The sequence below is a fragment of the Leopardus geoffroyi genome, chromosome A2, assembly GCF_018350155.1.
Source record: "Leopardus geoffroyi isolate Oge1 chromosome A2, O.geoffroyi_Oge1_pat1.0, whole genome shotgun sequence".
Taxonomy (NCBI): domain Eukaryota; kingdom Metazoa; phylum Chordata; class Mammalia; order Carnivora; family Felidae; genus Leopardus; species Leopardus geoffroyi.
The window spans coordinates 22180138-22207112 of record NC_059331.1 but is presented as its reverse complement, the minus strand read 5'-3'; the positions used below and the strand labels follow the sequence as shown (position 1 = coordinate 22207112).

The window sequence follows — 26975 nt, the reverse complement described above, 5'->3', positions numbered from 1 at the left end:
CAACTCTCTTCATGTAACAGATGGGGATACTGTGGGAGTGTCAGCGGGCAGGCTGCTCAGGTCGCGCAGCCAGTCACGGTGTGGCTGGGCAGGGAGTGAGCCCCGGACCCTGTTACTTGAGTGTGGGATCCAGCCCAGGGGAGTCCTTTACTCTCCATCACAGTAAGGAGACGGACCTACAGCAAAGGCCAGCTCTTCTCCACGGAAGTTCTCCAGAGGGCATTCATTATTCAAACCACTTCCGTTCTGAGATTTATAGATTTTGCTGGAAGCCTGTTGTGTATTTGTGATTCTAGCCAGGCAACGAAAGGTATTTCCAGTACACGGCCAGCCTCTGCCCCTTCCTCCATCCGAGGTCACGGCAGGACTGTTCATGTCAAAAGCACGCGTGTAGCCAAGACAGACACCGCTGCCCACACGTCAGCAACTCAACCCAGTGCCAGAGGTCAAAGCTCTTAGATTCAGGTTATTCTTTCTCCATTCACTCCTCTTCCACTAATAACTTAGCTAAGTTAACACAACAACCACGGAAAAGCCACCGCATGAGTCCACTTACATGGGGTATCTAAAGTAGTCAACCCCTTAGACAGAAGGTAGAATGGAGGTTGTCAGGGGCTGGGGGAGGGAAAAATGGGGAGATGGCCAACGGAGATAGAGTTTCAGTCATGCAAGATGAGTAAGTTCTGGAGATCTGCCGTACAACACAGACCCTACCGTTAAGAAGGCCGTCTCGTACACTTAATTTATCAAGAGAGTAGATCTCAGATTAAGGATTCTTACCACAATAAAATAAACACTGTAGTATTTTAAAAGCAATACACATACAAATATGTACATCTGTTTAAAAATGATAATAACATTCTTGGAAAAAGCAGCAGGGACATAAACTCATGGGGAAGCAATTACAATAAAAATAAGAACACGGGGCCACGTGTAAATTAACTCTGCCAATCTGTGTTCTAGACTAGCTCCTGACCTCGTCTCTCAATAACAGTATTTTTTTCCCAAACAGCTTCTACCCGCTGTGCCTCATTTCTATGATGGGGCCTGAGGACACCGAGGTCTTTGTTCCATTTGAACGCTTATGTAGAGACAGTGTCAGAATCTCTAACAAGAGCCCTGATCTGCGAGTGCAGATTCAGACAGATGCACAGCCTTCGTCTTTACATCAACACCAACATGTGCCTTGGGAGGAAAGTCTTTTTAAAATCTGCATATCAGAGCGCCCATGTTTTATCAGCCTGATACATTGGGCCTGCCAGGCTTCAAACCAACGGGACTGGAAACGAAAAGATACAGCACAAGGCCTGACTGTCACAACCAAAATCCCGGGGTACTGGTAATTTGCCTTACTCCTCAAATTTCTAAAAATCGGATGGACACAGAGAGGCATGAACCACAAAGGGGCAGCAATGCCGGACGGCTTCACACACTCGTGGGCCTCCCTCTCCTGGGCTTCTTGACAACCATCTGAGACTGCACTAGAGTCTCCAGGCCAGAGCAGACAACAGTCTACTGGTCTTCTGAAGCTGTGTCGCCTCTGGATTGTTCTCGGTGCCGAATGAGCTGACTGCTAAGAGGGGACCCACCTGGGCAAGAACTTCCTGAGGTACCGGTCTCTGCGCAGCACAGATGTGCTCTCCCTAAAGCACGAAACAGACCGATAACAGACAACTTAGCTGTCTCTTTGTTTTCTTTGTAAAACCACCTCCTGCCCTATCAAAACGCCAGCCTTCCTCTCCACTGAACCACTTGGCTCCACACACCGATAGCTCCCTTACTTGTATCCCCCCCACTCCACCCAACCCCTCCGCTGAGTAGCAAAACCAAGTAGCTTCGTGAATTTCAGCCCAGGCGGGCTCCACGCCTTCCCGCCAGCCCTAAGGAAGAGCTTCTGGGCACATGACGTACCTGGCTCCATTTTTACTTTTCCTTCCTGCTGGATGCTTCCACCTGGGCAGAAATCTCAAAACAGGCACGGATGTGAATGTGACCAGGGAGGGGAAAAGAGGGACCAAAATGTTGGCAGTAAAGGACGAACAGGAGGAGAAGCAGGGCTCCTGAATACACTATGAGTTGCTGCAGAGTGTTTAAGATGAAGTTTAGAGGACAGGATTCAAAAAAGGTCTGTCCTGATAAGACAAAACTCTTCTGGCACTCACAAACCTGAAACACCTCTGGGGGAACGAGAGGCCTCCTCTAACGTTTAGCCCTGCCTGCGTGACAGTCCCTGCTAGAGAGACAGGTGTTGATCCCAGAGGGAGACCCGCCCGCCTGGCCCTGCTCAGTGGCTTACAGTGTTCCGGAAGGAGTGGCTGCGGATGGGGTCCTCGGCGGCAAGGGCGGCACTACTCAGCATGATGAAGACGAGGATGAGGTTGGTGAAGATGTGATGGTTGATGAGCTTGTGGCAGCCCACGCGGATCCTGTGAGGGAAACCACTGCATGGACACAGCCCTCGGCACGGCCAGTGCCTCCTGCATGCTGGCGCTGCTCTGAGGTGACAAGTCAGGCAGAGGACAGCTGTCCGTGCCCCAACCCGGCCAACCAGAGCCACCTGACCCTCAGCCCTTCAAAAGTCGTGGAAGGCAGACCCTGAGGACCCACAGTGCCACAGCTCTGTGGGGGGAGGAGGGGCTCCATACACAGCATTCATCACGTCCTTAAAAGTGGGGATTATCATCCTGCTACAAGTGGGGAAACTGAGGCTTAAGCATGTGAGAGGTCTTAAGGCTAGTAAAGACTGAGGGAGATTTCCAATCCAGGTCGACTGTGACGCTTTCCCACCATGACATGAAGCCCAGTGGCTTCCTTTGCCTACCTTTGGAAGGAATCTGAGCTCAGAGCTCACTGCCGCAGCTCACAAGAATGACAGCAATGGGTAAAGGGGGTCCAGAGGTACAGACTTCCAGTTATAAAAGAAACAAGTCACAGGGATGAAAAGTACAGCATAGGGAATATCATCAATACTATTGCAATGACGTTGTATGGCGACCATGCTTTTCGTGGCGAATGCTGTGTAACACACAGACCGGTCAGATTGCTATGTTGTGTGCCTGAAACCAATATGATGCTGTACGTCAACTGTACTTCAGTTAAAAATAAAAATTAAGGGGCCCTTGGGTGGCTCAGTCAGTTGAGCATCCGACTCTTGGTTTCAGCTCAAGTCATAAGTTCAAGCCCACGTCGGGCTCTATGCTGTCCATGTGGAGCCTGCTTGGAATTCTCTCTCTCCCTCTCTCCCTCTGCCCCTTCCCACTCTCTCTCTCTCTTTCAAAATAAATAAGCTTAAAAATGAAAAACTAAATACAAATTAAAAAGGAAGGAGAGCAACCCCTTTCTAATGCTGTCACCTGGCTGTATGAAAATGACTACAGTAGTCATGGGTTTGGTAAAATCTCCTGTTATGTGGAGATTCTGTCCTAAGTGGGTTTTTGTTTTTAAACTCTGGAGTTAACCCACAAGCACTCCCAAGAAAGTGAAGAGAAAGCTGCACCGTGCAAGAATTGTGCAGGGATCTTACATACCATGTCATGGTCCTCAGCGTCCTGCCGTTGTCTGATGTCCCACAGGCTAGTTAGCCCCAGACTCAACACCTGACTTTAGAATTTAACCTCAACACCTGACTTTAGAATTTAAAAGACTTTATTTTTGGCCTATAGAATACATATATCTTCCCCTTGAAATTATTTTCCTTTGTAATTTTTTTAATATTTATTTTTGAGAGAGAAAGAGCGTGAGCAGGGGAGGGGCAGAGAGAAGGGAGACACAGAATCGGAAGCAGGCTCCAGGCTCTGAACTGTCAGCACAGAGTCCAACGTGGGGCTTGAACTCATGAGTCGTGAGATCATGACCTGAACCAAAGTCGGATACTTAACTGACTGAGCCACCCAGATGCCCTGTCCTTTTTCACTTTCAAAACTGGAGTCAACTTTATGAGAAACTGACCCCTTTCTTCAAATCCTCCCTTGTGGGGCTGCTTCATGCTGGGATGTGCCCTTGGAGGGCTTGCAAGCTGTTAGCAGGTGAGTCTGGGGAGAACCTTCCAAGGCAGGGAGGGCAGGAGTGTTCACAGCTCTGGGGAGGGAAATCAATCCATTCCTTTAATATATGTAGACCCAGTGAGCTGTAGGCATCAGTAACGTCAGGTGAATACCTTTTTTTACAAAGAGACACCCAAATTCTCTACAGTGACACACTGTAAAAACTACCATCAGATCCTCAAGTCACTAAGAACAGCAGCCTCTCTTCCCACCTGTGTCTCCCTGGGGACTGTGAATTCCATAGGGTTCTTCTCTGACAGCCAAGGACTGCTTCTGCAATTCTAGAAACCCTTCCAAGAGCCATTCATTCCCCCAGGGATGCCATTTATCTCAGATGATTGAAAACCTAGAAACTGGCTACTAATAAACATTGTCTTCTTACCGCACTTGCAGTGCCGGGCTCCCAGTGAGCACCTTATCGTTTTACCACGAGAAATGCTACTTTAAGCAGGATAGCATGGAGCTGAATAGCTACCATCTATAAAATATCATCGAGCGATATCACTTTGTTGCCATCAAACTCAATAGGGAAAAGTGATCAACTAATCTGGATCTCAGGATGAAGACGCTGTGGAGAACTTGGTCGCAAAATTCTCATCCCCAACGCATCTTAACAGAAGACCCACTCATGAAGAAAGGGTCCTTTGGATGGGAAACGCCTCACAGGTAGCAACCCGTGGACACCTGAGCTGTGGGCTCTGACCAGTACAGGGACTAAGGAGGAGGAGAATCTGGGATGGCATCCTCCCAGGACCTGGCCATATACCTATAATAGCACCTTCATCCAGGAACGAGGCGGCCAGGGAGAGATGGGCAGAGGGCAAAGGCAAGCTGGAACAAGAGAGGGGTCAGCGAGGACTCAGGGGCTCGGAGGCACAGGCACAGAAAGGGACTGTGACCCACCCTCCTTCTCCCCACCTCCAGCCCCCCTCAAGCAATCTGTAGGTGGACAGGTGAGACACGGCAACAATGAAATCAGAAAGCAGGTATTTACGGGTTGGTCTTGCTCAGAATGAAGAATGCACTCCCTTCAGGGATGGGGGCGATTTTCTCCTTCATGTTCAACTCTGAGATTCTACGAGGACGGGGACCAGCTGGAACCTCGGGTTCATCCTCTTCCTCCTCCTCTTCCTCTTCCCCTACTTTAAACGAGACACTTTTTTTTTGTAGGCATGAAATAATGGTTGCATTGGGTTTGAATTATTCTCAATTTCACATGAAGAGTCAACTTTCACACCTATCGCCTTACATTGGTCAAAACCCTTCAGAATGTGGCCTGAGTGCCTGTGGGGGGCCGAGAAGTGTGCCCGTCTGTGAGTGCAGGCAGTTCTGGGAAGGAGGGCCCGGCAAGTCCAGGTCTGAGCAAAGGTGAAAGGTATCAGTGCAGTACTCCCAGCATCCGGCTGTTTCCCCAGTAGCTTTGCTCAGCTTCTGCCTGGAAAACTGTGTGTGGGGCTTCAAGCCACACACGATCAGTGTCCTCCACCCCACTGGCACCCCCGCCCCCAGAGTCCCTGCTACATCAGCCAATAAAGGTAAGGCACCAGCAAATGTGAAAGGGACAGGTGGGCAGTAATAATAACAGTAGTAATGGCTGGTTGCCTCCTAGAGAGGTTTCCCACCAGAGGTGGGGCTTGCCCTGATCCACTCACACTTTCTCTCCCCACCACCTGGAATTTGAGTTATGCAAGCTACCTGGGTGACCGAGGAAAGCAGCAGGGTTGACTGCTCCACAGCCACAAGGATGAGGCCCACAGCCTCGGCAGCCTCACTGCTCACCATGCACCCCAGCTGGGCTAGCCAGCCAGAGACTGAGCCTCTGATCACTGAGTGGTAGCAAAGCCGTGTCACCCGTGAACCGAGAGCCTGTCACCGGCCTCTGCCACCATACCTGGCACATCACAAGGTGGGTAGGGGTCCTTGTCTTCATCCTCTTCTCGATAGTCATCAATTGTAACCTACGATGACAGAGAGGGCTTGGGAGGAGGGGAGACTCTGACTTCAATGCACCGCAGAGGACCAAAGTACAGACTCGACCCTGCCATTCAGTGCAGGGAGAGAAACTCTCTCCAAAGTGCACATTGCACAGAAGTGCGTGCGTGCATAGGGACAGCAAGTGTCCCCGTTGATGATTCTGCTTAAGACACAGCTCTGAGGGCAAATGAGGAGAAAACGGGTATAACCTCCATCTAGCCATGGTTAGCCAGCACCACCATCCACGCGCCTCCTCACTCAACACTGTCCTACACACTGTATGGTAACTGCGAGGTCCTGTCTCCCTGCTAGAATGTGAGCTCCATGCACAGAGGGACCTCACTGGTCTTGTTCATTGCTGATTTCCAGTATCTGCCACACATTAACCACTCAGCAAGTATTTATTGACTCACGGAACAAACAAAGGAATAAAAAATCCAGAGCTGTCATGGGTGGGATGAAGTTTGACACTACAGCCCTGAGTACCCAGAACCGGATCCTAAGATCCCTTCTGGAGGTAGACATCTGTTAACATCCTTGATTTTAATCCCCACTGAGAAGATATAACAGGTCAGGTCTGGTGACACAATTCCAATAAAGAAAAAATAAGTAGTCCCACCAGTCAAATATTTACCATACCAGTTATTTGGTGAAATATTGATTAATAACCAGCTAGCTGCCTAAATTCACTGAGAATCCCCCTGGGAAGCCAGCATCTATAATGTGTGTCATACCCTCACACCAAAATATCATGCATGATACCTTCCCAGTGTAAATGGTACATTTATGACGATATCAACAGACCCATAGTGAAACAAAAAGGGGAGAACTGTTTTAGGACATATACCTTATTGTCACTGTTGGCTATCTGGTTGACCTCTGGTTTGTTGTTCTTTTTATTCTCCAGGCTCTCCTTTCTACACAGAAGAAAACATGAGAACCCAAGTAACCATATTGCTATGTATAAAAATGCTAATCCAGATTCTGAATCAACAGTGGCCTGATGAAGGACGGAATTTAATTGGAAACAACCCTAACAGTGAGACCACAGCACAACCCATCCTCAGAGCTCCCCGTTCACCTCAGTGCACTGGATTTATTACATGGATCATCTTATTAAAATTCTCATCCAAGAGCTCATCAGCATTGAACGCATCATTTATTTTATGCCACCAAAATTAACCACAGAGATTCTTTAAGCATGGGGACGTGTGACTCCTACTCTCAGCTCTGAGGAAATGAGAGCTGAGGGCCTGAGTTCTGCCCAAGATTCTATCCTTGGGTGAAAATGGAGTTACCTGGCAATCTTCTTCCTTTCCTTCTCTTCAGCTTCCTCTTTCTGGGCAGTATTCAAACTTTCAGCATCAGCCAGATTGTCTACAGCGATGGCCAAGAAGACATTCAGTAGGATATCTAGTGTGAACATTTTAAGGGAACAACGTAATTTCTAAAGGCAGCTACGTGTCACCGATAATGGCAACCTCACATCCCTCTGTGTTCTGGGAGGTTGGTAACAGGTGACTGTCCCCTAGTTGCTGTATTTACATGGTAAGACCAGAGGGCCAGAACCCTGTTTAAAACACAAAAACAACAAAAACAAGACCTAGAAACTTGTAGAAGACAGTCTGGAAAGAAGCAAAATTAAGGTTCATTAAAACCCATGAAAACCTACAAATTTCAACATTTCCTTTCATCCGTGTGCATATGTGGCACATATGTGTATGCCTCTGTACGCCAGGTATCTGTAGCTATAACACATACTGCATAAAACAATCCATAACATAAACATGGTATTTTTATGCATTTTGCTTTATGCATATTGTTTCTTTTAAAACACACACACCCATAACCTATATCCAGGGCATGCTTTCCAAAATAGACCCTTCTAAAGGCTACATGTGAATCAAATAATGATTCCACAAGATGATGACTGCACAACACAGTCTTGAGTCTTTCTCTTTTGAGATGATCTTCAGAGTTTGCAGATACCTCATTCATTCATTCATTCATTCATTACGCAAACACTGATGTATTGTCAGATGGTGCCAGGCTATCCTTTTGAATAGTCCCACCGTAGCTGTATCTTTGACTATTGTGGGTGAATTGTATTTTTTAAAATACTAAAAAGTGAAGTGAGTGAACACATTATCAGGTTTTGGGCTCTTACTCTAATGTTGTATGTGTGTTTTCCTTGGATGATAGTGAAAAAAAATTCTGAATAAGGTTCCCAAATTTCCTAGAAGATGCCTATTTCTTATTCACTAGCAGTTCAATACTTTTTTGAGAAGCACAGGGATCAGAGGGAAATAAGCCAAGACAGCTCCTTCTCTGACCATGCTTCTCCTTGGCTGATGCATGGTCATCTGGGTAGAAGACTGTGGGAGCCCAGGAACTCAGAGACAGGAGAGGGGCACCCATGTCCCACAGGGCCTATGCAATCTGCAATCTCAGGTGCGTAACACAAAAGTAACCTAGCAAGGGGCTGACAAGGAGATACCTTCTGGGGATATCACGTTGCACTAATCTATTCAAGCCTTTAAAGAGGATAGATACATGAATGAATTACATTAAAACTTTCAAAAACACGTTTGATATGTTAGACTATTTTTTAAGCAGAGCGTAATGAGCCTGGGGAAGCAATCTGTCCTGGAATGGGCGATGGCTTGGTAACATGAGCACTCCTCTGATAGATGAGGGGTAATTGTGGCTCTGGCAGGGATCAGTGTAGGACTAACTGGGTTGAGGATTCCTAGCAATGATCTCAATGAAGAAGTAATGTATCTTTACATTACTGTAAAGCTTGCAGTGACACCAAACTCTTTTGGGTAGCAGAAAGCACATCCAGAGTAATAAACCATAGGAAAATTTTACAAGTTCACAACAGATGGTTTCTAAGAGCTCACACCTATCATCTGTATTTAGAAGCATTACCCAGACCCTTCTAAACAGTGGTATGCTCTGGAATTCATTCAAAAAGATCCACCCAGCACCTCTCTCACACTGACGACTGTGCCGGGTGCTGGGGGCATGACAGACCAGGGTCCCTACTGCCACATAGCATCTATTCTAGTTGGGGGAGACAGAACATAAACTACTTAAGCGTTTCAGATAGTGATACAGGTATTACAAAGAAAACACAGCATGTAACCGGAATGAGTGTGGCCAGGGAATACTTCTCTGCAGACCCAAAGTGGGTATATTGCTCTGGCCCAAGAGTTCATTGCAAGGAGAGCACAATAAGAAAACACTGATTCACTTAACAAGCATTTACCAAGGGCTGACTATGTGTAAGGCCCTCTGCTATAAGCCACGAGAGATGTGAATACAAAGAAGAAAAGATGCCTGAACCAAGAAGTTTATTGCCGGGGAGCCTGAGCGGGTCAGTCGGTTAAGCGTCCAACTCTTGATTCCGGCTCAGGTCTTGATCTCACAGTTCAGATCATGAGATCGAACCCTGCATCAGGCTCTGCGTTAATAGGGCAGAGCCTACAGGGATTCTCTCTCTCTCCCTCTCTCTCTGCCCCTCCTCTGCTTGTGCTCTCATTCTCTCTCTCAAAATGAATAAACAAATGTGTTTAAAAAAGAAGTTCATTGTTGAGTTGGGGGGATGGAAAAGCCCCCACCCCAAACCAGTAGATGCTGGCACCCACGTGCAGCAGGAGCAACAAAGATAACATCTGGCAGGAGAGCTCACCTCTGGGTAGGAGGGGTGTTCTAGCTGCCTGAAGGATTCTATGGGCTTCTATGTACTGAAGGTGGGGATTTCCATAGAATAACTTGAAGCACAAAGTATTGTCCTGAAAAGTTTGCAACAGGGCTACTGCATGGAAGAAAACTCACTAATGAACCAGAGGAGATTAAGGGGAAAACAGCTTGGGACTTCTTACGAGAAGAATCCCTTTAGGATTCTTTAAAATAAAAAGGTGAAGACCGGGGCGCCTGAGTGGCTACATCAGTTAAGCATCTGACTTCAGCTCAGGTCATGATCTCATAATTCATGAGTTCAAGCCCCACATCACGCTCTGTGCTGAAAGCTCAGAGCCTGGAGCCTGCTTCTGATTCTGTGTCTCCTCTCTCTCTGCCCCTCCTCCCACTCATGCTCTGTCTCTGTCTCTCTCTCAAAAATAAATAAACATTAAAAAAAATTTTTTTAAAAAGGTGAAGACCAAGAGGTGGTATTCATGTTACAGCCACTCTCCCACCAAGCCCTTATTGAGGACTCCATACACCAGGTCTTGTGCCGGTCAAGGAGGTCAGAGAGAGAAAGAAGACACTGCCGAAAGTTACAGGGTCTTAAAGGCTCTGATGGAGGGAAAGAGAGATCCAAACCTTCAGAAGTCTAGAATTAGAGAGTGCCTCTTGGCAGGAAAAAAGAATAAAAGGAGTTAGAAAAGAGCTCACAGCCTAATACAGCCACTAGCCAATGGACACCTGATCCCCAGAGAGGTACAGATCACCAAAGCCAGATTGGGTCCGGGGAGCTTAGGTCAAGCCACTGCTGATGGGTGCCCACTGGTTAGGAAGCGTTTTTAAGAGACACAGATTTACCCCTAACTTCCCAGGTGTGACAGCACGGAGGACAACCGGCTCTGCCCTGAGCCTTCCCTTGGGACCTGTACAGGAGCTGTGTCACCAAGCTGGGTGACAACTGGTACAGGCCACACACTGGCCCATGCTCCCTTCCCCAGCTTGCTCAGTCCTCAAAGCCTCACTGGACCTCTGACCCCACTACACTGTCCCAGCAGCCCTGAAGGAGAGCAGGTGTCCAGCTAACAAGGTAAGGGCGTGCATCTCCCCAGCCCAACTGCCACCGCCACCCGCCACCCGCCACCATGACCGCCTCAGGAAAACTCAGACGGGGAGAAACAAAAGGAGATGATGACGACAAAGCCCTGCTCAGCTTGAAGGATACAGTTACCACAAATGAAGAGGATGATGAAGTAGATGCAGACGATCATTCCCGAGGACGACGGGCCGCCATAGGCCATGATGCCATCATACATCACAGCGTTCCAATCTTCACCTGTCAGAATCTAAGAGAACCAAACTGTGGTCAGCCCGCATGCGCTGGACCGCAACTCCCGACGGTCCGCCAGAGCTCCCTGGGGGCCACCGAATTCTGGTTTCAGCTGCCTTTCACTGTCCAGTTTGCGCTCAGCAAAGCCATCGGTTTCCCCGTAGAGTTTTCAAAACATTGTTTTCAATTACACAAACACATACGTTAATTCTTCACATGGAAATAAAGTAACACCACATATAAGACTTATGTACTCTTTGGTGACACCCTAGTTTTGCCCCCACCCCCCAAGAACACGGTGCATCTCTCTCTAGAACCTTTTTGCATGTAACATATAGATACACGTCCAGAGGAAAGACGTAGTTGGTGTGTTCTCAGATATATTAAACATAAAGGGTGTCTGTCATACTATATGAATTTTCTGCATTTGCTTTTCTTTTTTTTTCATTCAGCAATATACTCTGGAGACCCTCTGTGTCAGTCAGTGCCCTTCAGCCCTTTTAACGGCTGCCTACTATTCCACGTAGTTAACGTACTGTGGAAATGGAGAGTTGGATCCCTGAACTTGTAAGAAGCAGTGAACTGCAAATATCTCATGTAAGTTTACAAACTACCTCATGAGTAGGTACTAAGAGCTGCCATAAATTTCCAATTTAACCTTCTCTACTGATGATATTTGATAACTCGATCTATCATGAGGTAGAATCGGATAAACCTAAATAGCATTTTAAAAACATACTATCTTCCAGCGGTGCCTGGGAGGTTCTGGCAGTTAAGCATCTGACTTCGGCTCAGGTCATGATCTCACAGCTCATGAGCCCGAGCCCTGCATCAGGCTCTGTGCTGACAGCTCAGAGCCTGGAGCCTGCTTCAGATTCTGTGTCTCCCTCTCTCTCTGCCCCTCCCCTGCTCACTCTCTGTCTCTCTCTCCTTCAAAAATAAATAAATATTTAAAAATTAATAAAAACATACTATCTACCAGCAAGAGAAAGAAAGAGGGAGGGAGCACATGTGCTCTTGTATCATCTAGCTGCACCAGATACTTTAAAAAATAGAACTGTCATGGCTGACAACCCAACAGAAACATGGGCAAATGATTTCAAAAGATAAAGCAATTCCCAGAAAAGGAACTATAAATGGCTCTGTGTCCCAGGAAAAGGCATTCAGTTTCACTCCTGATAAGAGAAGTAGGAAGACACTATTTTCACCTGTCAGACAACCGTCAAAAAGCTTGAACACCCACCATGCTAAAAAGTAGTGAGGCGTTGGGCTGTCTCCAGCCCCCATCCCTGGAGGACAGACCGACAGTACCGTGAGGAGCACGGTAGGCAAGATATCAGAGTTGAAAACGGATTCACACCCTTCAAACCAGCAATTCCATTTCTGGGAAATTTATCCACATCTATGCTCACACACGTGCCCAGGGTGTGAGTTCGACGTCACCCACTGAGCCGAGGCCAGACACAAACAGTCACCAAGCTAGGGACTGGTTGACTTGAAATAGTCACCAAGCTAGGGACTGGTTACATGAATTAGGGGACAGGCACACCATACCACAGGACTGACACGGAATCGGAAAGGAGGGAGGCAAACTCTTATGGACCAATAAGGAAGGTTCTTAGGGACACTTTAAATGGTAAGAAAATGGAAAATGGCAGGTAACATGAGCCACTGTTTACATCATACTGTATTCATGGGCAGGTAGGTGGGTCGCTAGGTTCACTGACTCACATCTACGAGCAAATATATCTCAAAGAATACACAGACACCATCCAGTGGTGGTTGCTCCTACAAGGAGAAATTGCGGGCTGTATGGGAAGGAGACTCATTTGTTACTTTAAACCCTTTTGTAAACATTCGAATTTTGTGCTATACACAGGTACTACCAAAACCCACCACCACCATAGGGTTTCTGTGTTTCTCTGAAATAAAACCAGAATAAAGAATAACTAATCAGTGGCTAAGAATTAAGGATAATTCAAATAATTAAAGTATAGTTCAAAAAAAGTATGGCCTATGGCGACGACAAGAATTCCATCCACCTCAAAATGACCAAGTGGGAATGAATCCTACAGATCATTCCCTCTAGTCTCTTGTTTTTTTCAGAACGGATAGTGACTTCCCAAGGTCACAGAGCTGAGCACTGAAAGAGCCAGCAGGGCGGCCTCAGTGTCTAGGCCCCTCCCACCATGCCTTCCAGCCTCCCCAGATGGACTCCCCCAAAGCTGGAGCTCACTGGCATCGTGTGTGAAAGCAACAGGGGCAGAGGGGTCTTTTAAATTTATATGCCACTCATTGTTCGAGAAAGGGCTTCGGGTCACCACATGCGAAGGCGGGAGGGGGGAGGTTTAGAACACCCAGCTTAAAGCCAGGTGGGAGCAGACACTGCTGCTTTGAGTGCCTAGCCACCTGAGCACCTCTGACACCGTTCCTCCTTCTCAGCCGCGGTGCCTGCCCAGGACCCAACGGCACAGACATGCTCAGGGCCTGCGTGTCCTCATTACATCATGGGCGGGAGAGCAAAAGGGGCTGAAGGCTGTCATAACTCTTTTATCACCCCGATTCCTCTGACTGCACACCAGAGCATTAGGACTTCAGAATTCACCTCTCTGCACAAATCCGTTAGAGCCAGGGTCCCAAAGCTGGCCTGCCAGCAAAAATTAGCGCAGAACAGGAAGAGGATTTTACAGCCTAGATCACAGAAACCTCGCAAACCTCACAAAATCAAACAGAAGTTTTTGGTTTGTTGTCCTGTACCATATCCAGTGGTCCTACAAAAACCACTGAATCACACTACACAGACAGCCGGAGTCAAGTGCGAAACAAATGGCTTTCATGGTGCCAGGTTTGTCAGAGCATTACTGGGGCAGAGGTCGCTAACCACGGCAGAATCATCCCGTCTTCCTGAGTTGTGAACTGACAAGCTGGCAGCTCACACAGGCTCCTCGCGAGGGCTCACCTGGAATACCGTCAGGAGGGCTTGAGGGAAATTGTCAAAGGTGCTCCGCTTGGTCTGCGTTTCGTCAAAATTAAACTTGCCACCAAACAGCTGCATCCCAAGCAAGGAAAAGATGATGATGAAGAGAAAAAGCAGAAGCAACAGCGAAGCAATGGACTTCATGGAGTTTAACAAGGAGGCCACCAAGTTGCTCAGGGAAGTCCAGTGCCTAGAAGTCAAGATGGGGGTGTGAGCCCAGAACGCCTGCAGGAACCGCAGATATCGCTGGACCGGGATGTGGCTGGTCGCCAGCCCCCGGCCAGAAAACACCTGCAGCGACATACACGCATCCTTACCTGGTCACCTTGAAAATCCTTAAGAGGCGCACACACCGAAACACAGAGATCCCCAGGGGAGACATGATTTCCAGCTCCACCAGGATGGTTTCAGTAATTCCACCACATACCACGAAGCAGTCAAACCGATTAAAAAGAGAGACGAAATACGCCTGGAGACCCAAGCTGTACATCTTTACCAGCATCTCGCAGGTGAACAGAGCCAGGAGGACTTTGTTAGCAATATCTGGAAAGACAGAGGGGCGCACGTGCTCGGGGTCTCATCGTGGGACTGGCTCAGACTTGTTTTCCCTCCTCCCACCCCACCAGTCTCTGCTGGAAATGCCCCAGCACTTTGCCCTGTCTTTGCTGTGGCGCCTGTTAACAGAAATGTAGCGTCAATATTTACGGTCTGTCTCCTGGGTTCAAGTCCTGCTTCTGCTACCACCTAGACATGGGACTCTGGAGCAGCCCCTTGACTTCTCTGGGCTCAGTTTCCCAGACTATAAAATGGGGAGGAGCAGTTTCCCACACAATCTCTGATGCTTTCTAGCCCTAAAAGCCTAGAATTCTGCATTTAGACCAGCATATTATATTTCTCATCTCAATCAGTCACGGAGGGGCAATCTGGCCTTGCTTAGGTGCCAATGATAGAAGAAGCAGTTGTCTATCAAGTGGCAACAACCACTTGCCAAGAATACCATACAGGAAAATAAAGCTTCCGGTAGGGTCAGGGAGAAGGGAGACGAGGTCCCTCTCAACTGCAAGATTCCTTGATCCTAGGTTGCCACAGGGTTAAGACAATGAGAGGCTGGGGCGTCAATCAGCCCCAAGGTGCTTCACTGACCACGTGGCAAGGACTACGCCCCTGCCGCTCTGGGTGCAGCCTCTCTCTGGATGGTTCCACTGTCTTCCAAGCTAGTGTCCTCCAGGAATGTCCTGACTTTGCACATTGATAAGACTACGTGGACAGCCTCAGGAGTCCCTAATTCAGAGTCAGAATAAAAAGAGAACAGCCTCTGCTCGTACCTTGAATCTGCGTCAACCAATCAGGCTGGTTGTAGTGCTCGGAGGAAATGGTTAAGGTGTTGAGAAACACCAGGACAATAACCAGCCAGTAAAATGTGACAGACTTCACAGCAGCCCTACATCTCCTGCGATTGAATCGGTTCCAGCGGCGCCAGCGGCGGCTGCAAGAGAAGCAAAAGTTACTCCCCGAATGGCAGACAAAGCATCTGAACGTCCAACAGACGTTATGGAGACATAAGCTGTCTTTAACTCTGGAGATCCAGGTCACGGGGTGCAGGAAGGAAAGATGAGAACAAAGGACACAGAAATTAACAGAACTCATCATACTTATTGTGTTGGTCTTAAAATACAACTTTTAAAATAGTATTTTGACCTGATCACGCTATCAGTTTCCTTCCTATGATTTTAGATAACTCCGTAATCTGCCCTAAGCAATCCTCAAACTAGTGAGAAGAATGTAGATATTCATAGATTCATATGCAGATGCAAAACCGAGCCCGCACACATATATGCAGTTCCCACCATATGGTACACGGGTCTGTTCACACTATGGGTGCAGAGAGCCGTCTGGCTGATCATACACATCTCCTGCAGCATCTTAACCGTCGTACAGAATTTCTCAGGCAGCAAAGTGCTCCAAACCCAGTTTTCCTTTTAGGGAAACTTTAGGTCCTTTCTTAAATCCGGGAGGTTCCTCCGGAGCCTGGCAGACTTGTCGAAGCTGAGTAGGACATGAGTCTTCATCCTGAGTCATCAGGTGCCCTTGCTAACTAGCGATGCTCAAAATATACCTTTAGGAGAAGAGCCAATATTGAATCATGTTTTCATACAAATAAGATGAGCTAAGCCAGACAGACAAGTAGCATGTCCTCTACCGACTTTCAGTTCTAGTGTGTCGTTAGGGAAAGGATCCCCTCCCTTAGCCTCTTCTCCCCGTGGAAAACATTCCCTGCCACAGGATGGATTGGTGAGGTGGGTCCCAGAAAAAAGGCCAGCCAAGTGGCGATGTCAGCCCTGTGCAGGCTGTGTTCACTGACGGGGGCTGTGGGCACCTCCTCTGGGGGCCTGAGTCAGAGGAATCTCCAGGCTGGGTCCAAGCTGCAGCGCTGGCTGACTCAGCGGCGTTGCTATGCTAAAAACACCGTAACCCAGGGACCGAGCAAAGAAAGAACCACGCTGACTCTTCAACAAGGCCTGGCACAAGCAAAGTGCATTTTGTTCTTGCTCCTGCTATGTGGTTTCCATGGTAACAGTGGCTGGAAACATGATGACCAGCGTAGAAAAATCCCACTAAAGACTGTCCCCTTGAGGCTGGGTTTCTCCTGAGATACATAATTCAGTACACACAAGCAAGGTGATCCGAAAAAGAACCAGAGTTGGTGGTTCTATTTATGCTGTAGTGACAAGTCACAAGCATCTCATCATGAGGTCTTGGAGGCTTCACTCTCCCATCCCCTGAAGTCCTGCAGCATTTCTCAATTTGCCCCTCATGGGGCTCCAGACACTGGGTATATGGAGGTGAAGAAGGTGCCTCGTCCTGCGGCCTCTGACCTTGAAAAGCACGCAAGGTTGGGGCAAATAACAATTATAAATCCCCACTAAGCGCTTCTCTCAGGGTCCCGAGTACAGGCGGAGAGACAGGAGCAGCAAATGCTCTCTGCGTGAGGCAGGAAAGGCTTCTCTGAAAAGCTGAGATTTGGGCGGGCTCTGGATAACAGAGTAAGGGTTCACCAGGGGGCAGACGGGAGGGCACTCCACCCCAGGCGACCACATGGCCAAGGGGACTGAGGTGGGAAGAAACCGCATGTTGAAAACTGAGAGCAGTCCAGTTACCGCCACAGAGTGGGGAGTAAGGAGGCGGTGTCCGAGGATCAGGCCAGAGAGCGAGCTGGGGGCCAAATTATGAAGGAATGAATACACCCTCTGGCAACAGGGAGTCAGGGAGGGGCCTTTAATTGTTCTTTTTTAAGTCCAGTTTATTGAGATACGATAGATATGTGGTAACTATTAACATTTAGGAAGAGCGTTTGTAACCACCACCACAGTCAAGAGGTAGATTTCCATCACCCAAAGAACTTCCCTCATGGCCCTTTGTGACAGTTAACCCACCCTCCTCACCTCAGCCCCTGAAAACTGTTTTTTGTCCCTATTGTTCTGTCTCATCCAGAATGTCCAATAAATAGAATCACACAATATAGAGCTTTTTGAGACTTGCTTCTTTCACGTAGCAAAAATACGTTCCGGATTCGTTTGTGTTGTCTCTATCGGCAGTTTTTTCCTTCTTACTGCTGAGCGTTATTCTGTCATATGCACGAACTACGATTTGTCTACCCATTTGCTATCTGACGGACGCTGGAGTTATTTACAGTTTATAGCGATTACATATAAAGTTGCTGTAAACTCTTATGTAAACATTTTCCATGCAGGCATTGATCTTCATTTTATTTTTTTTTTTTTTTATTTTTTTTTTTTTTTAATTTTTTTTTTCAACGTTTATTTATTTTTGGGACAGAGAGAGACAGAGCATGAACGGGGGAGGGGCAGAGAGAGAGGGAGACACAGAATCGGAAACAGGCTCCAGGCTCTGAGCCATCAGCCCAGAGCCCGACGTGGGGCTCGACTCACGGACCGCGAGATCGTGACCTGGCTGAAGTCGGGCGCTTAACCGACTGCGCCACCCAGGCGCCCCTGATCTTCATTTTATATAAATACCTCGGAAGTGGAATTGCTGGGTCATACAGTAAACAGATGTTTAACTTTCCAAGCAGCTGTCAACTTGTTTTCAAAAGGGCCGTGTCTTTCAACCTGTAGGAACATATGGGAATCCCCACCGATCTGCATCCTGGTCAGCACTTGGTATTGTCAGATTTTAAAATTTGATCTGTAGGTGTAAAAAATTTTCTAATAGGTGTATAGTGATGTCTCACCGTGATTTTAATTTGCATTTTCCTCGTGACCAATGGTCATGTCATGTGCTTCTTTGCCATCCGCCTCTCTTTGGTGACATACCTGTTAAAATATACTAACTCTTTTTTATAGTTTTCCAATTATTCACACCATATTTATGTATTATTCTTCTCATATACTGGATACTAGTCCTTTATCAAATGTTTTGCAAATGTTTTTTCTTCCGGTCTGGAGCTTATCTTCTCATATGGCCAGTGTTTTGGGTTTCGTCTCTAAGAAACCTGTGCCTGACCCAGGGTCACAAAGATTTTTCTCCTGTGTTTTCTTTTAGAATGTTTACAATTTTAGGTTTTACATTCATATGTCCACTTCAAGTCAATTTTTGTAGTAAAATGTTGTTTTTAATTGAAAAATAGCATTTATATGGAAAAGTATACAAATCATAGGTATATGGTTCAATGTGTTATTACCAACAAAACATGTAGCCTGCATCCAGAGCAAGGAACACAACATCACTAGCACCTCAGAAGACCTCTTGAACCCCCCTCCATAAAAAACTTGTAAGCAGAAAAGAGACAAGAAGAATCCCTCTTTAAGGACAGACTCTGGGCAGGAGTACAAAGGGTTGATTGGTGACAAGAAATTGTTCGTTGTTACGTCCTGCCAGTTTGTCTTGGGGCAAGATCTTCAGCACCTACTCTGCTGCTCTCCAGGGCAGGTGTTTGATACTTACTGGACAGACCGATCTTCAATATGAACGTTCTAGCCCACAGAGTAAAAACCAAGTCTAGAGCAACTCCATGTATAGTTGAGAAGTTAGAAAGTAAAACACCAGCACACAGGCTTAAGAAAAAACAGAAGATACTGACCTGAGCTTGGATTTTGAGATGGCTTGGCTGAAAGAAAGAAAGAATACGTTTTCGATTAGGAAGGTTTGAGCATTTTCTCCCCATCACTTCAGCTAAAAGATGGAAAAGCCATGCACAGAAGCCTGGGCTCAGCATCCCCAGCTTCCCCAGTGAGCCAGCAGGGGTGAGAGCAGAGCAGGAGGCGAGGTCTGCCGGGGCCATGCAGGCCAGGCTGACACCCACCGGGGCCCAGGCAGAAGACTCTTAGCCGGCTGCCCTGTGCAGCCCTGTCACAGGCCATTGATGCCAGTGGAGGTCCTTCTCCCCTGACCCCACTTCCCCAGACTGAAGTCAGCCCACCCACTCCCCTGCTTGCAACTCAGCCACACTGTGCTGCTACTACAGCAAGAGAAGCACTGGATTAGGAGTCCTGGCTCTGCTATCCACTAACTGCATGGGTTCGGGCAAGCAGCACAACTTTTTGAGCCTCAGTGTTCTCATCTGTAAAATGAGGATAATGAACCCATCCCCCCGCCTACTTTACAATGTTGTAGAGAGGGTGGAGCAAGACAACGGAGGCAAACGCACTTCTTAAATTGCTGAGCATTCTGCCCAAAACACATTATTTTTACGAATCTCTGCAAGAAGATCAAATTTTCTTAAAAACACCGCCTCTACTTTACAGAGATAAGACCTAAAGGGTACCAGCAGAAAGCAAATGAAATAAAATCGCATGGGCTCCCCAGAGTAGGCAGTACTCTGCACATTGCACACTGCTGGTCCCCACCAGGGACCAGGTTATCCAGACAGAAGCCAACAGGGGTGAATGTGGTGGCGCCCTCCACTATTAGGAGAGGGTGGTGCAGGGCTCCAAAAACAGGTGCCGTGAGCAAAGGATAGTGGGCTCTCAGTGTCCAGCCCCGTGTACGAGGCCGCAGAGAACCCGCCAGTGAAGGAAAACTTAAATATGCAGCGCATTCTGTCAGCCGCTCTGCCATACAAGCGCTTCGTCAAGGCACGGATGCCAACAGCAGACAGGGAGGAGAATCAAGCCTGTTACCCCCACCGCCGACACCCAGAGGGCCCAGCCTTGGCCGTGCCTCTTCGCTTCCACCAGCACCTAGTGGAACAGTGGAATTGCCGGGTTACCTGGCACGCCCCGCAGCAGGCTCTGCCTCAGCAGGACGGGCTGCTCTGGGGGAAGAGGCATGTGAAACGCCGGGGGCCTGGGGGCCTGGGATGGGAGGGGAGACCAAGGGGTCCAGGGTGAGCCCACCCACCCCTCATGCACCTGAGGCTATGGCCCCGGGGCTCCACTGAAATCTGGGGTGCCTTCCCCCACACGTGCTCCTCCAAGAAGACAGGAGGGGGCAGGAGGGCCAGCGGCCTCCACACTCACCAGAGACTCCCACAGCCGCCTTGGTTCTCGCCTCCACCACTTACGTTCTCCGTGTTCACAGACTCTGTCTCGCTGGTCGGCATGCTGGCTGCGGGGAGAAGACAACGCTTTAGACGGGCACGTTGGAGGCTCTACGTGCCCCAGAGTTGGCTGGATGCAGATCGCCGCCACCACCAGGCAGGCCTTCTGGGAGCCTGGGAGGAGGGTGGGGGAGGGTGAGAGGTCAGGCACCTCCATGGCAGGGACCCTTTGCTCCCAGGACCTGATCTGCCGTTCTGCAAAGAAAGCCCATAGGGCACCCTTCCTCCCCATCGGGAGGAAATTCAGCCTAGGGGAGGAAGTCTGGGCCTCACACCAGCGTATTCTCTTGACTTCCAGGAATGCACTGCGTGAGGCCACCAAAACAACTCAGTTACAGTGACATCTCTGTTTGCCTCAACTGCCGCTCTCTAGAAAATCTAGACCAACACTTCATACGTGAATTCTTATTTTAAATATACTGAAGGAGCAGGTGTATCGGATGCAGGAAGGAGTACATGAGGGTACCAAGCACAAAATCTTTTTAAAAATTTCAGAATGCTACTCATTATTGACTAATTTATCTGATGTCTACATTCCACTGAACCAGTGCGGCCAATACGCAGAAGGCTCTCACCAAAGCGGCCTGAACCAGAGCACACAGAAAGCATACAGTCTGACGGGTAGAAGGTTTGCTCCCAACCAGTGACCAGAGGGCAAAGCTGACCATGCTCTCAGGGTCACCGGGGTCTCTGGACATGTGTCACTCCTCTACAGCTGGATCCTGAGCAGAGGAAGTAGAGGGAAGGTAGAAAGGCACCGAGGGATGCCGGGAGGTCCCGGGACCCACCATCTGGCACACGGGCATTATTTCTCATCCACCTGACTCAACCCTATAGCATCACAGGCATGTGTTGGAGCCGGGCCAGGAAGGAGATGCAGGGCATAAAGAGGGACACAGCACTGCACCTGCCTTGGAAAACCAATGGATGCCAATTAACTCAGAAGAGAGCCGCCTCAGGGTTCCGTGCAAGGAGTCCTGGAAACACATAGGAAGGAATGATGAATTCTGCCCCGGGTTAGGAGAGGGGTTCACTGAAGATGGAAATGTGGGAGAACCGCCCAACCACGTGCGCTTCTTTACCCTGATGCCTAATTTTGAACTGTAGTGACCGTCTTTTATAGACCTGATGGTAGCAACGGGAAGGCCTTTCCCCTGTGGGCTCTGCCGACAGGGCTTTTCTTAGCAAGGATGCCTCCGGTTTGATCTGCAAAAACGGGCAGTGGTGCTGCAGGGCCCTGGCGGAGGCTCTTAGGCCGGCCCAGGCGCAGAGGGCAAAGGAGCCGGGTCAGCAAGTGCCATGGTGTGGCCGCGTGTCTGTGGGCCCTGCTCGGACAAGGGCTGGGCTCCCAGAGAGCCGAGACACATCTTTCCTGCCGAAGGGAATCCTTTTCCCTCTGTGGGCACCTAAGTCCCATAGCCGTGTCCAGGAGCATTTAGGCAAAAGTATCAACAGCAAAATGAGCAAAAATTACAGACCGACATCGCACTACAGATATTCTCTCAGAATAAACATTTTTTCTTCCTCAATGAAGTCAAAGGAAACCAACTACAAGCTTTCATTCACTTTTTTACTACTCCACTCAAAAAAAAAAAATAAATAAATAAAATAAAAAACCCCACATAATCCAACCGCAGATAAGCCTTTAACAAAAGCTCCATAAACACACACACACGAGCTGTTCCTGTAATTTTCTTCTCCATGACTGATCTGTGCTCTGACTTGAGGAGAAAGACAAAAACACTGTAAAGTGCAATGAAGTTCATTGTTAATGTGTTCCTCCCATAGGTCACCCTTGTCTTCAGTGACAAAGAACATCACAGTGGGAGACTCCTACAAACGTGACCGTGAGTCATCTCTGTGCAATGCTTTTTCTTGGTAGTTACTGTCACTACTAACTAAGGGGACAGAAGTTGAGAGCAGGATGACACAGGGCATGGGGCAGGGCGTCGTCCACAGGCCCCAGTTAGCTGGACAGAGTCCCACCTCTCTGCAGGCTTTAATGTCCCGTCTGGGAAGTGGTGTTACTAACTCTCCACACTCTTGAGGGTGACTTCCATCTCTAACAGGTTAACACTTCACGGTTCTACCATTAATCATACTGTAACGGTTATTACTATTTCCAAAAGAGCAAACTTCTGAACAGGCTAAATCTTTGTGGCTTCTCACTCTTCTAGGGCCACGTCCCATGATGCTGTCAATACAGTTGCTGCGTTGCATTCCCGGAGCTTCGTTTTTTAAACACTCCGATAGAAACAGATAAATTACGTATTGGCTTTGGTAAATGCAGGGGGGCATTTTGCATTTCTGGCTCTGTGCCAGTTACCAGTGAATGAAATGTACTAGTTACTCTCTGGACGTGGGAACCAAGTGGGGAGAAAGATAAGAAACAAAGGCCAACTCCCTAGACAGAAACGAAGAGAGGTTAATTATGTGGCACAGTGTCAGGGCTGGCTGCACAGATGGAGAGAAGTTTCCCTGCCCTCCAGGCAGACTCCATCTTTCAGGTGGGGTGGGACGGTGGCTAAGAGCAGGCTCTCCGGTCAACCAGATCTAAATTTAACCGCACCGATGTGGTCGAAGTCTCCAAGGCTCTATGTCCCCATCTGTGAAATGGAAAGTACCCACCTCACAAGGCTGTTGGCAGAATTAAGTGAGATAAAACACACTGTGTGTTTTTCTCACAGTCCTGGGTCATCCTATGTGGGTTCAGAGTGTTGGGCAATCGGTGAGGCTCATACATGGTAACTATCGTCTCAAGAAGGCTCTCCCGGAGTCCCCTGGAAGCAAAGTGACACTCCCCTCGTGGCCCAAATCCAGGGTCCCTTTGCCCTGACCACTTCCAGTATGGCACAGAGACATCCAGTCTGAACAATCTTCCAGGCTCCTCAGTCAGTTTTGGCTATCACTCTTGGTTTGCAGCTTTTCTGCCTAGCTTAGCCTGATGTAGACATAGCAACTTTTCTATCATTATTGTTTGACATCTAGAGAGCCACAGACCCATAATAAATAACTTAAGCCAGAATGACATCAACCAGGGCTGAGGAGGCGGCAAAGGGGAGGCAAAGGAAGAGGACGGTGACTATGCTATAATCAGTGACTCGTTTGATCCCAGAAATGGACTGTGATCCAGTCCCTGCATCTGAGCAGAGGAACCAGGCTCTGATGGAGCCCAGCAGCCTTTCTACGTGCCCCAGCCCCTCCCTCCCTATCACAGGGTAGCATTTCCTTTCCCCAAAGTACAGAGACCGCAGGCCCAGTGGGCAAAAGCATTTCACCCTCCACTTGTACGAGGCACTCATTGTTTTTCGTGTTAAAAAATTGGTCCGAGTTTTACTTCACTCAGCCCCAGTGGGACTTTATCTATGTTTTTAAAATCAAGACAGGAGGATCACAGGCTGTTAGAACTGGAAGGGGCCTCAGAGATTACATGAAGCAGCTCTGTAGTTTCACAGATAAGAGACCTGACCAATCTGCCTTGGGACACACAGGCCTGCGTGAGAAAGCCCTCCTGCTTCCCACCCGGCCACACCCCCTGTGCTTCCGGTATGGGCTTCAATATGCCGGGACACGTGTGCGTTATTGATGTATGTTGATACGTATGCTGGTATATCCTTAAAATTACATTTCATATACTTAAACATACTGGTATATGTTGGTATATGTTGGTTTATCCTTAAAATGCCACACACTAAAATTTCCAAAAGCCAAGTAAGCCTATTATCCAGCAGCCTTGGTTTGTTTTCCCGATGACCTCAGTTAACCCCTAGAAACCTGGCCTACAGCCAGGCCACCTCCAGGAGACCACCCCAGCAAGGAGAGAGAGAACAAGGATCAAGCGGCTACGGTGACTACTGGGACTTAACGAAAATCCACGTAAGCAAATCCATGGGAAAACCACTGGAAGTCATGCCTTTACCCTACATGGCTGCCCCGTTCAGGGTGACCACGCTGTCCCCTTCAGTACAGATTTAACAGTCATTGCTGACAAGTGGCTCGGCCTCGTTAGGGATGCAGGCGGAGACACCCCTCAGATCCCACCATGTGATCTGCCGGAAGAAGTAGGCCAAGGGGGCCATCTGCATGCAGAGAAGCTGTAAATCCTTTCCCCTCACACATTCCAGGGAATTTGAGAGCTCTGCTGAGCAAGTTTTCACTTTTTAAAATATAAGTTTTAAAACTATTTCCAGGGGCGCCTGGGTGGTTCCGTCGATGAAGCGTCCGACTTCGGCTCAGGTCATGATCTCGCGGTTCGTGAGTTCGGGTCCCATGTCGGGCCCCGTGTCGGGCTCCGTGCTGACAGCTCCGGAGCCTGGAGCCTGCTTCAGATTCTGTGTCTCCCTCTCTCTCTGCCCCTCCCCCACTCCCAAAAATAAACATTAAAAAAAATTTTTAAGCTATTTCCAGAATCCGGGTGAAACCAGGCATCTGGGTGAGCCCGTCTAGAACAGGATGCTGACTTGCACTGCAGTCTGCCCGCTGGAGATCTAGGGGAGCTCAGGGCCAATGCTCCGTAAGCTATTCTGGGCTCCAGGATCAGGAGGAGACCTCCAGGGCAGGCGCTGAGGCTTACACGTGGGTGGACTGAGAAAAGGCCCTGAGGACGGCTGCTGATGAGGAGGCGACGCCAGACAGCAGCCCAGTGGGCCCGGCTCTGCGGACGAAAGCCGGCCTGACCTTCCCAGGTGGGGCCCTGCTAGGAATACTCTCTGTGAACCCGCCCTGCTTCTAAGATCTAGATGCCACTATGGGCAATGCCGCACAAAATAAGCCAGGGAAGGACACCGATGTTCAGCCCAGCACAACTAACTAGCATTTCCACCAACATGTAAACACTCCTCTGTTTACACTCACTGCCAAGAACATAGTTCTCAACCAAATCTGCCTGACTTGTGAATTCAGAGAGAATCCAACACACACACACACACACACACACACACACACACACACACACACACAGTGAATGAGGCTGTGTGTGGGTTCAAGCAGGCAGCCCCACAGCTATGTTCCCCATTAGCAGGTATAGCAAAATCTCCAACATACTTCCTTCAGTGATGGAGTCTACTTAGGCCAAAAGATGCACACACAAAAATGTCAGAGAAGCTGGGTCTTTGTCACTGGTAATGTGGGGACAAGTCCCTTCCCTTTTCCTCCCTGGGCTTAGTCAGCTAATCTATAAAATGAGTTGTTGAGTGATACCATCTCTAAGACCCATTTACCTCTGACCTGCTTGAACTGCTGAAGAGACAAAACACCCACAGGCTGTCTGGTTTTACCGCCAGCACTGAGGGAGTTTCCTTTGCACTCCCCTAGCTTGGTGAGGACAGCAGGGAATGAGCAGTATTGTGAAGCACCTGCCCACCACTTCTCAGAAGGGCCACCAGGAGTCCGGCAGCCTGCCCAGGAGAAGTGATCGCAAGCCACCTCCAGGCAGAGCCCCTGGGGCAGGGAGCAGCCCCCGAGAGGCCTCAGCCAGCCACAGGAGACCCAGGACCCATGCCAGCTGAGCCCAGAGCTCCCCAGCCTTCTCCACAAGCCTGGCACACCACGTGTCCTCACAGATGTCCTGGGCTTCTTGGAGCCATGGTCCTCTGTTCTCCACAGGACAGGCTCTCTTGTACACTCACGGATGCCTTTCAGCATTGGCCTCCAAGCCTAAGCAACCTAAAGCTTCTCACTCTTTCCTTTCAAAGGGTGGAAGCATGAGGTTGGACAACGGAGTGGTGGCAGTCATGGCTGCCTTCTTCAGGGATAGGGGATCCAAAGTCAAGATCTTGTGGGTTTTTTATCTTATTTTCATGACAAGCACGAGCAGTGCCATGACGTCCCCTGAAGGAATTTGCCTGTGCTTGCTAGTAGGGACACGCTTAGCTGTCACAGGGTAACAGACTCTGATTGCTGTAAAGAAGCCAGACTCTTCTTGGGGAATGTGGGTCAAGGCCAGACCAAGGTTTCTGTGTCTAAAGCAGGAATGATGCCCTGACAATAATTATTTCTGTATGACTGATGACAGGGGGAGCATGGCATCCACACAAGGGCCCTCACCCCAACAGCATCATCAGGGGTGTTTTTTAGGATCATGGGGTGTTTTGGTCAATAAAAGACCTCCCCCACTCAAATACAATGTTTCCTAAAAATACGAGGCTTCTTCCTCTCCCTGTATACCTCAGAAAGCTAACAAAACATCCTGGAAAAATCCCAAGACCTGAGCCCCCGTCAGGAGGCTGGGTACCTGCATACCCCACGAGAGGTCTCTTCTCTTCTGGGGACAGAACACTCATCTTCTCACGGTGATGTGCCCAGGGCTGTGGTCCTCAGTTTTCTTATGTCAGTGACAATATTTCCCACTTAATTGAAGCCCACTCTTCTGCAGAGGCCTCCAGGAGCTGCATCAAGGCCGGGTCT

General features: G+C 48.6%; 1 protein-coding gene across 20 annotated transcripts in view; it reads right to left on the bottom strand.

The window, feature by feature from the left end:
• The window catches only part of CACNA1D (calcium voltage-gated channel subunit alpha1 D), a 304061-nt gene that overhangs the window by 68208 nt on the left and 208878 nt on the right, over positions 1-26975 (bottom strand). For 11 of the 20 annotated variants that reach the window (XM_045493195.1, XM_045493194.1, XM_045493180.1 and 8 more), the window contains exons 10-21: positions 20491-20578; positions 20152-20211; positions 19113-19139; positions 15337-15497; positions 14329-14554; positions 13994-14201; positions 10930-11050; positions 7316-7430; positions 6865-6934; positions 5935-6001; positions 5038-5185; positions 2297-2426 (exon numbers count right to left, since the gene is read on the bottom strand). In XM_045493195.1, coding sequence (XP_045349151.1) covers positions 2297-2426; positions 5038-5185; positions 5935-6001; positions 6865-6934; positions 7316-7430; positions 10930-11050; positions 13994-14201; positions 14329-14554; positions 15337-15497; positions 19113-19139; positions 20152-20211; positions 20491-20578 — 1421 coding nt within the window. The remainder of the gene's footprint in view (positions 1-2296; positions 2427-5037; positions 5186-5934; positions 6002-6864; positions 6935-7315; positions 7431-10929; positions 11051-13993; positions 14202-14328; positions 14555-15336; positions 15498-19112; positions 19140-20151; positions 20212-20490; positions 20579-26975) is intronic. The other 9 variants (XM_045493185.1, XM_045493191.1, XM_045493193.1 and 6 more) reach the window with 2 other exon arrangements.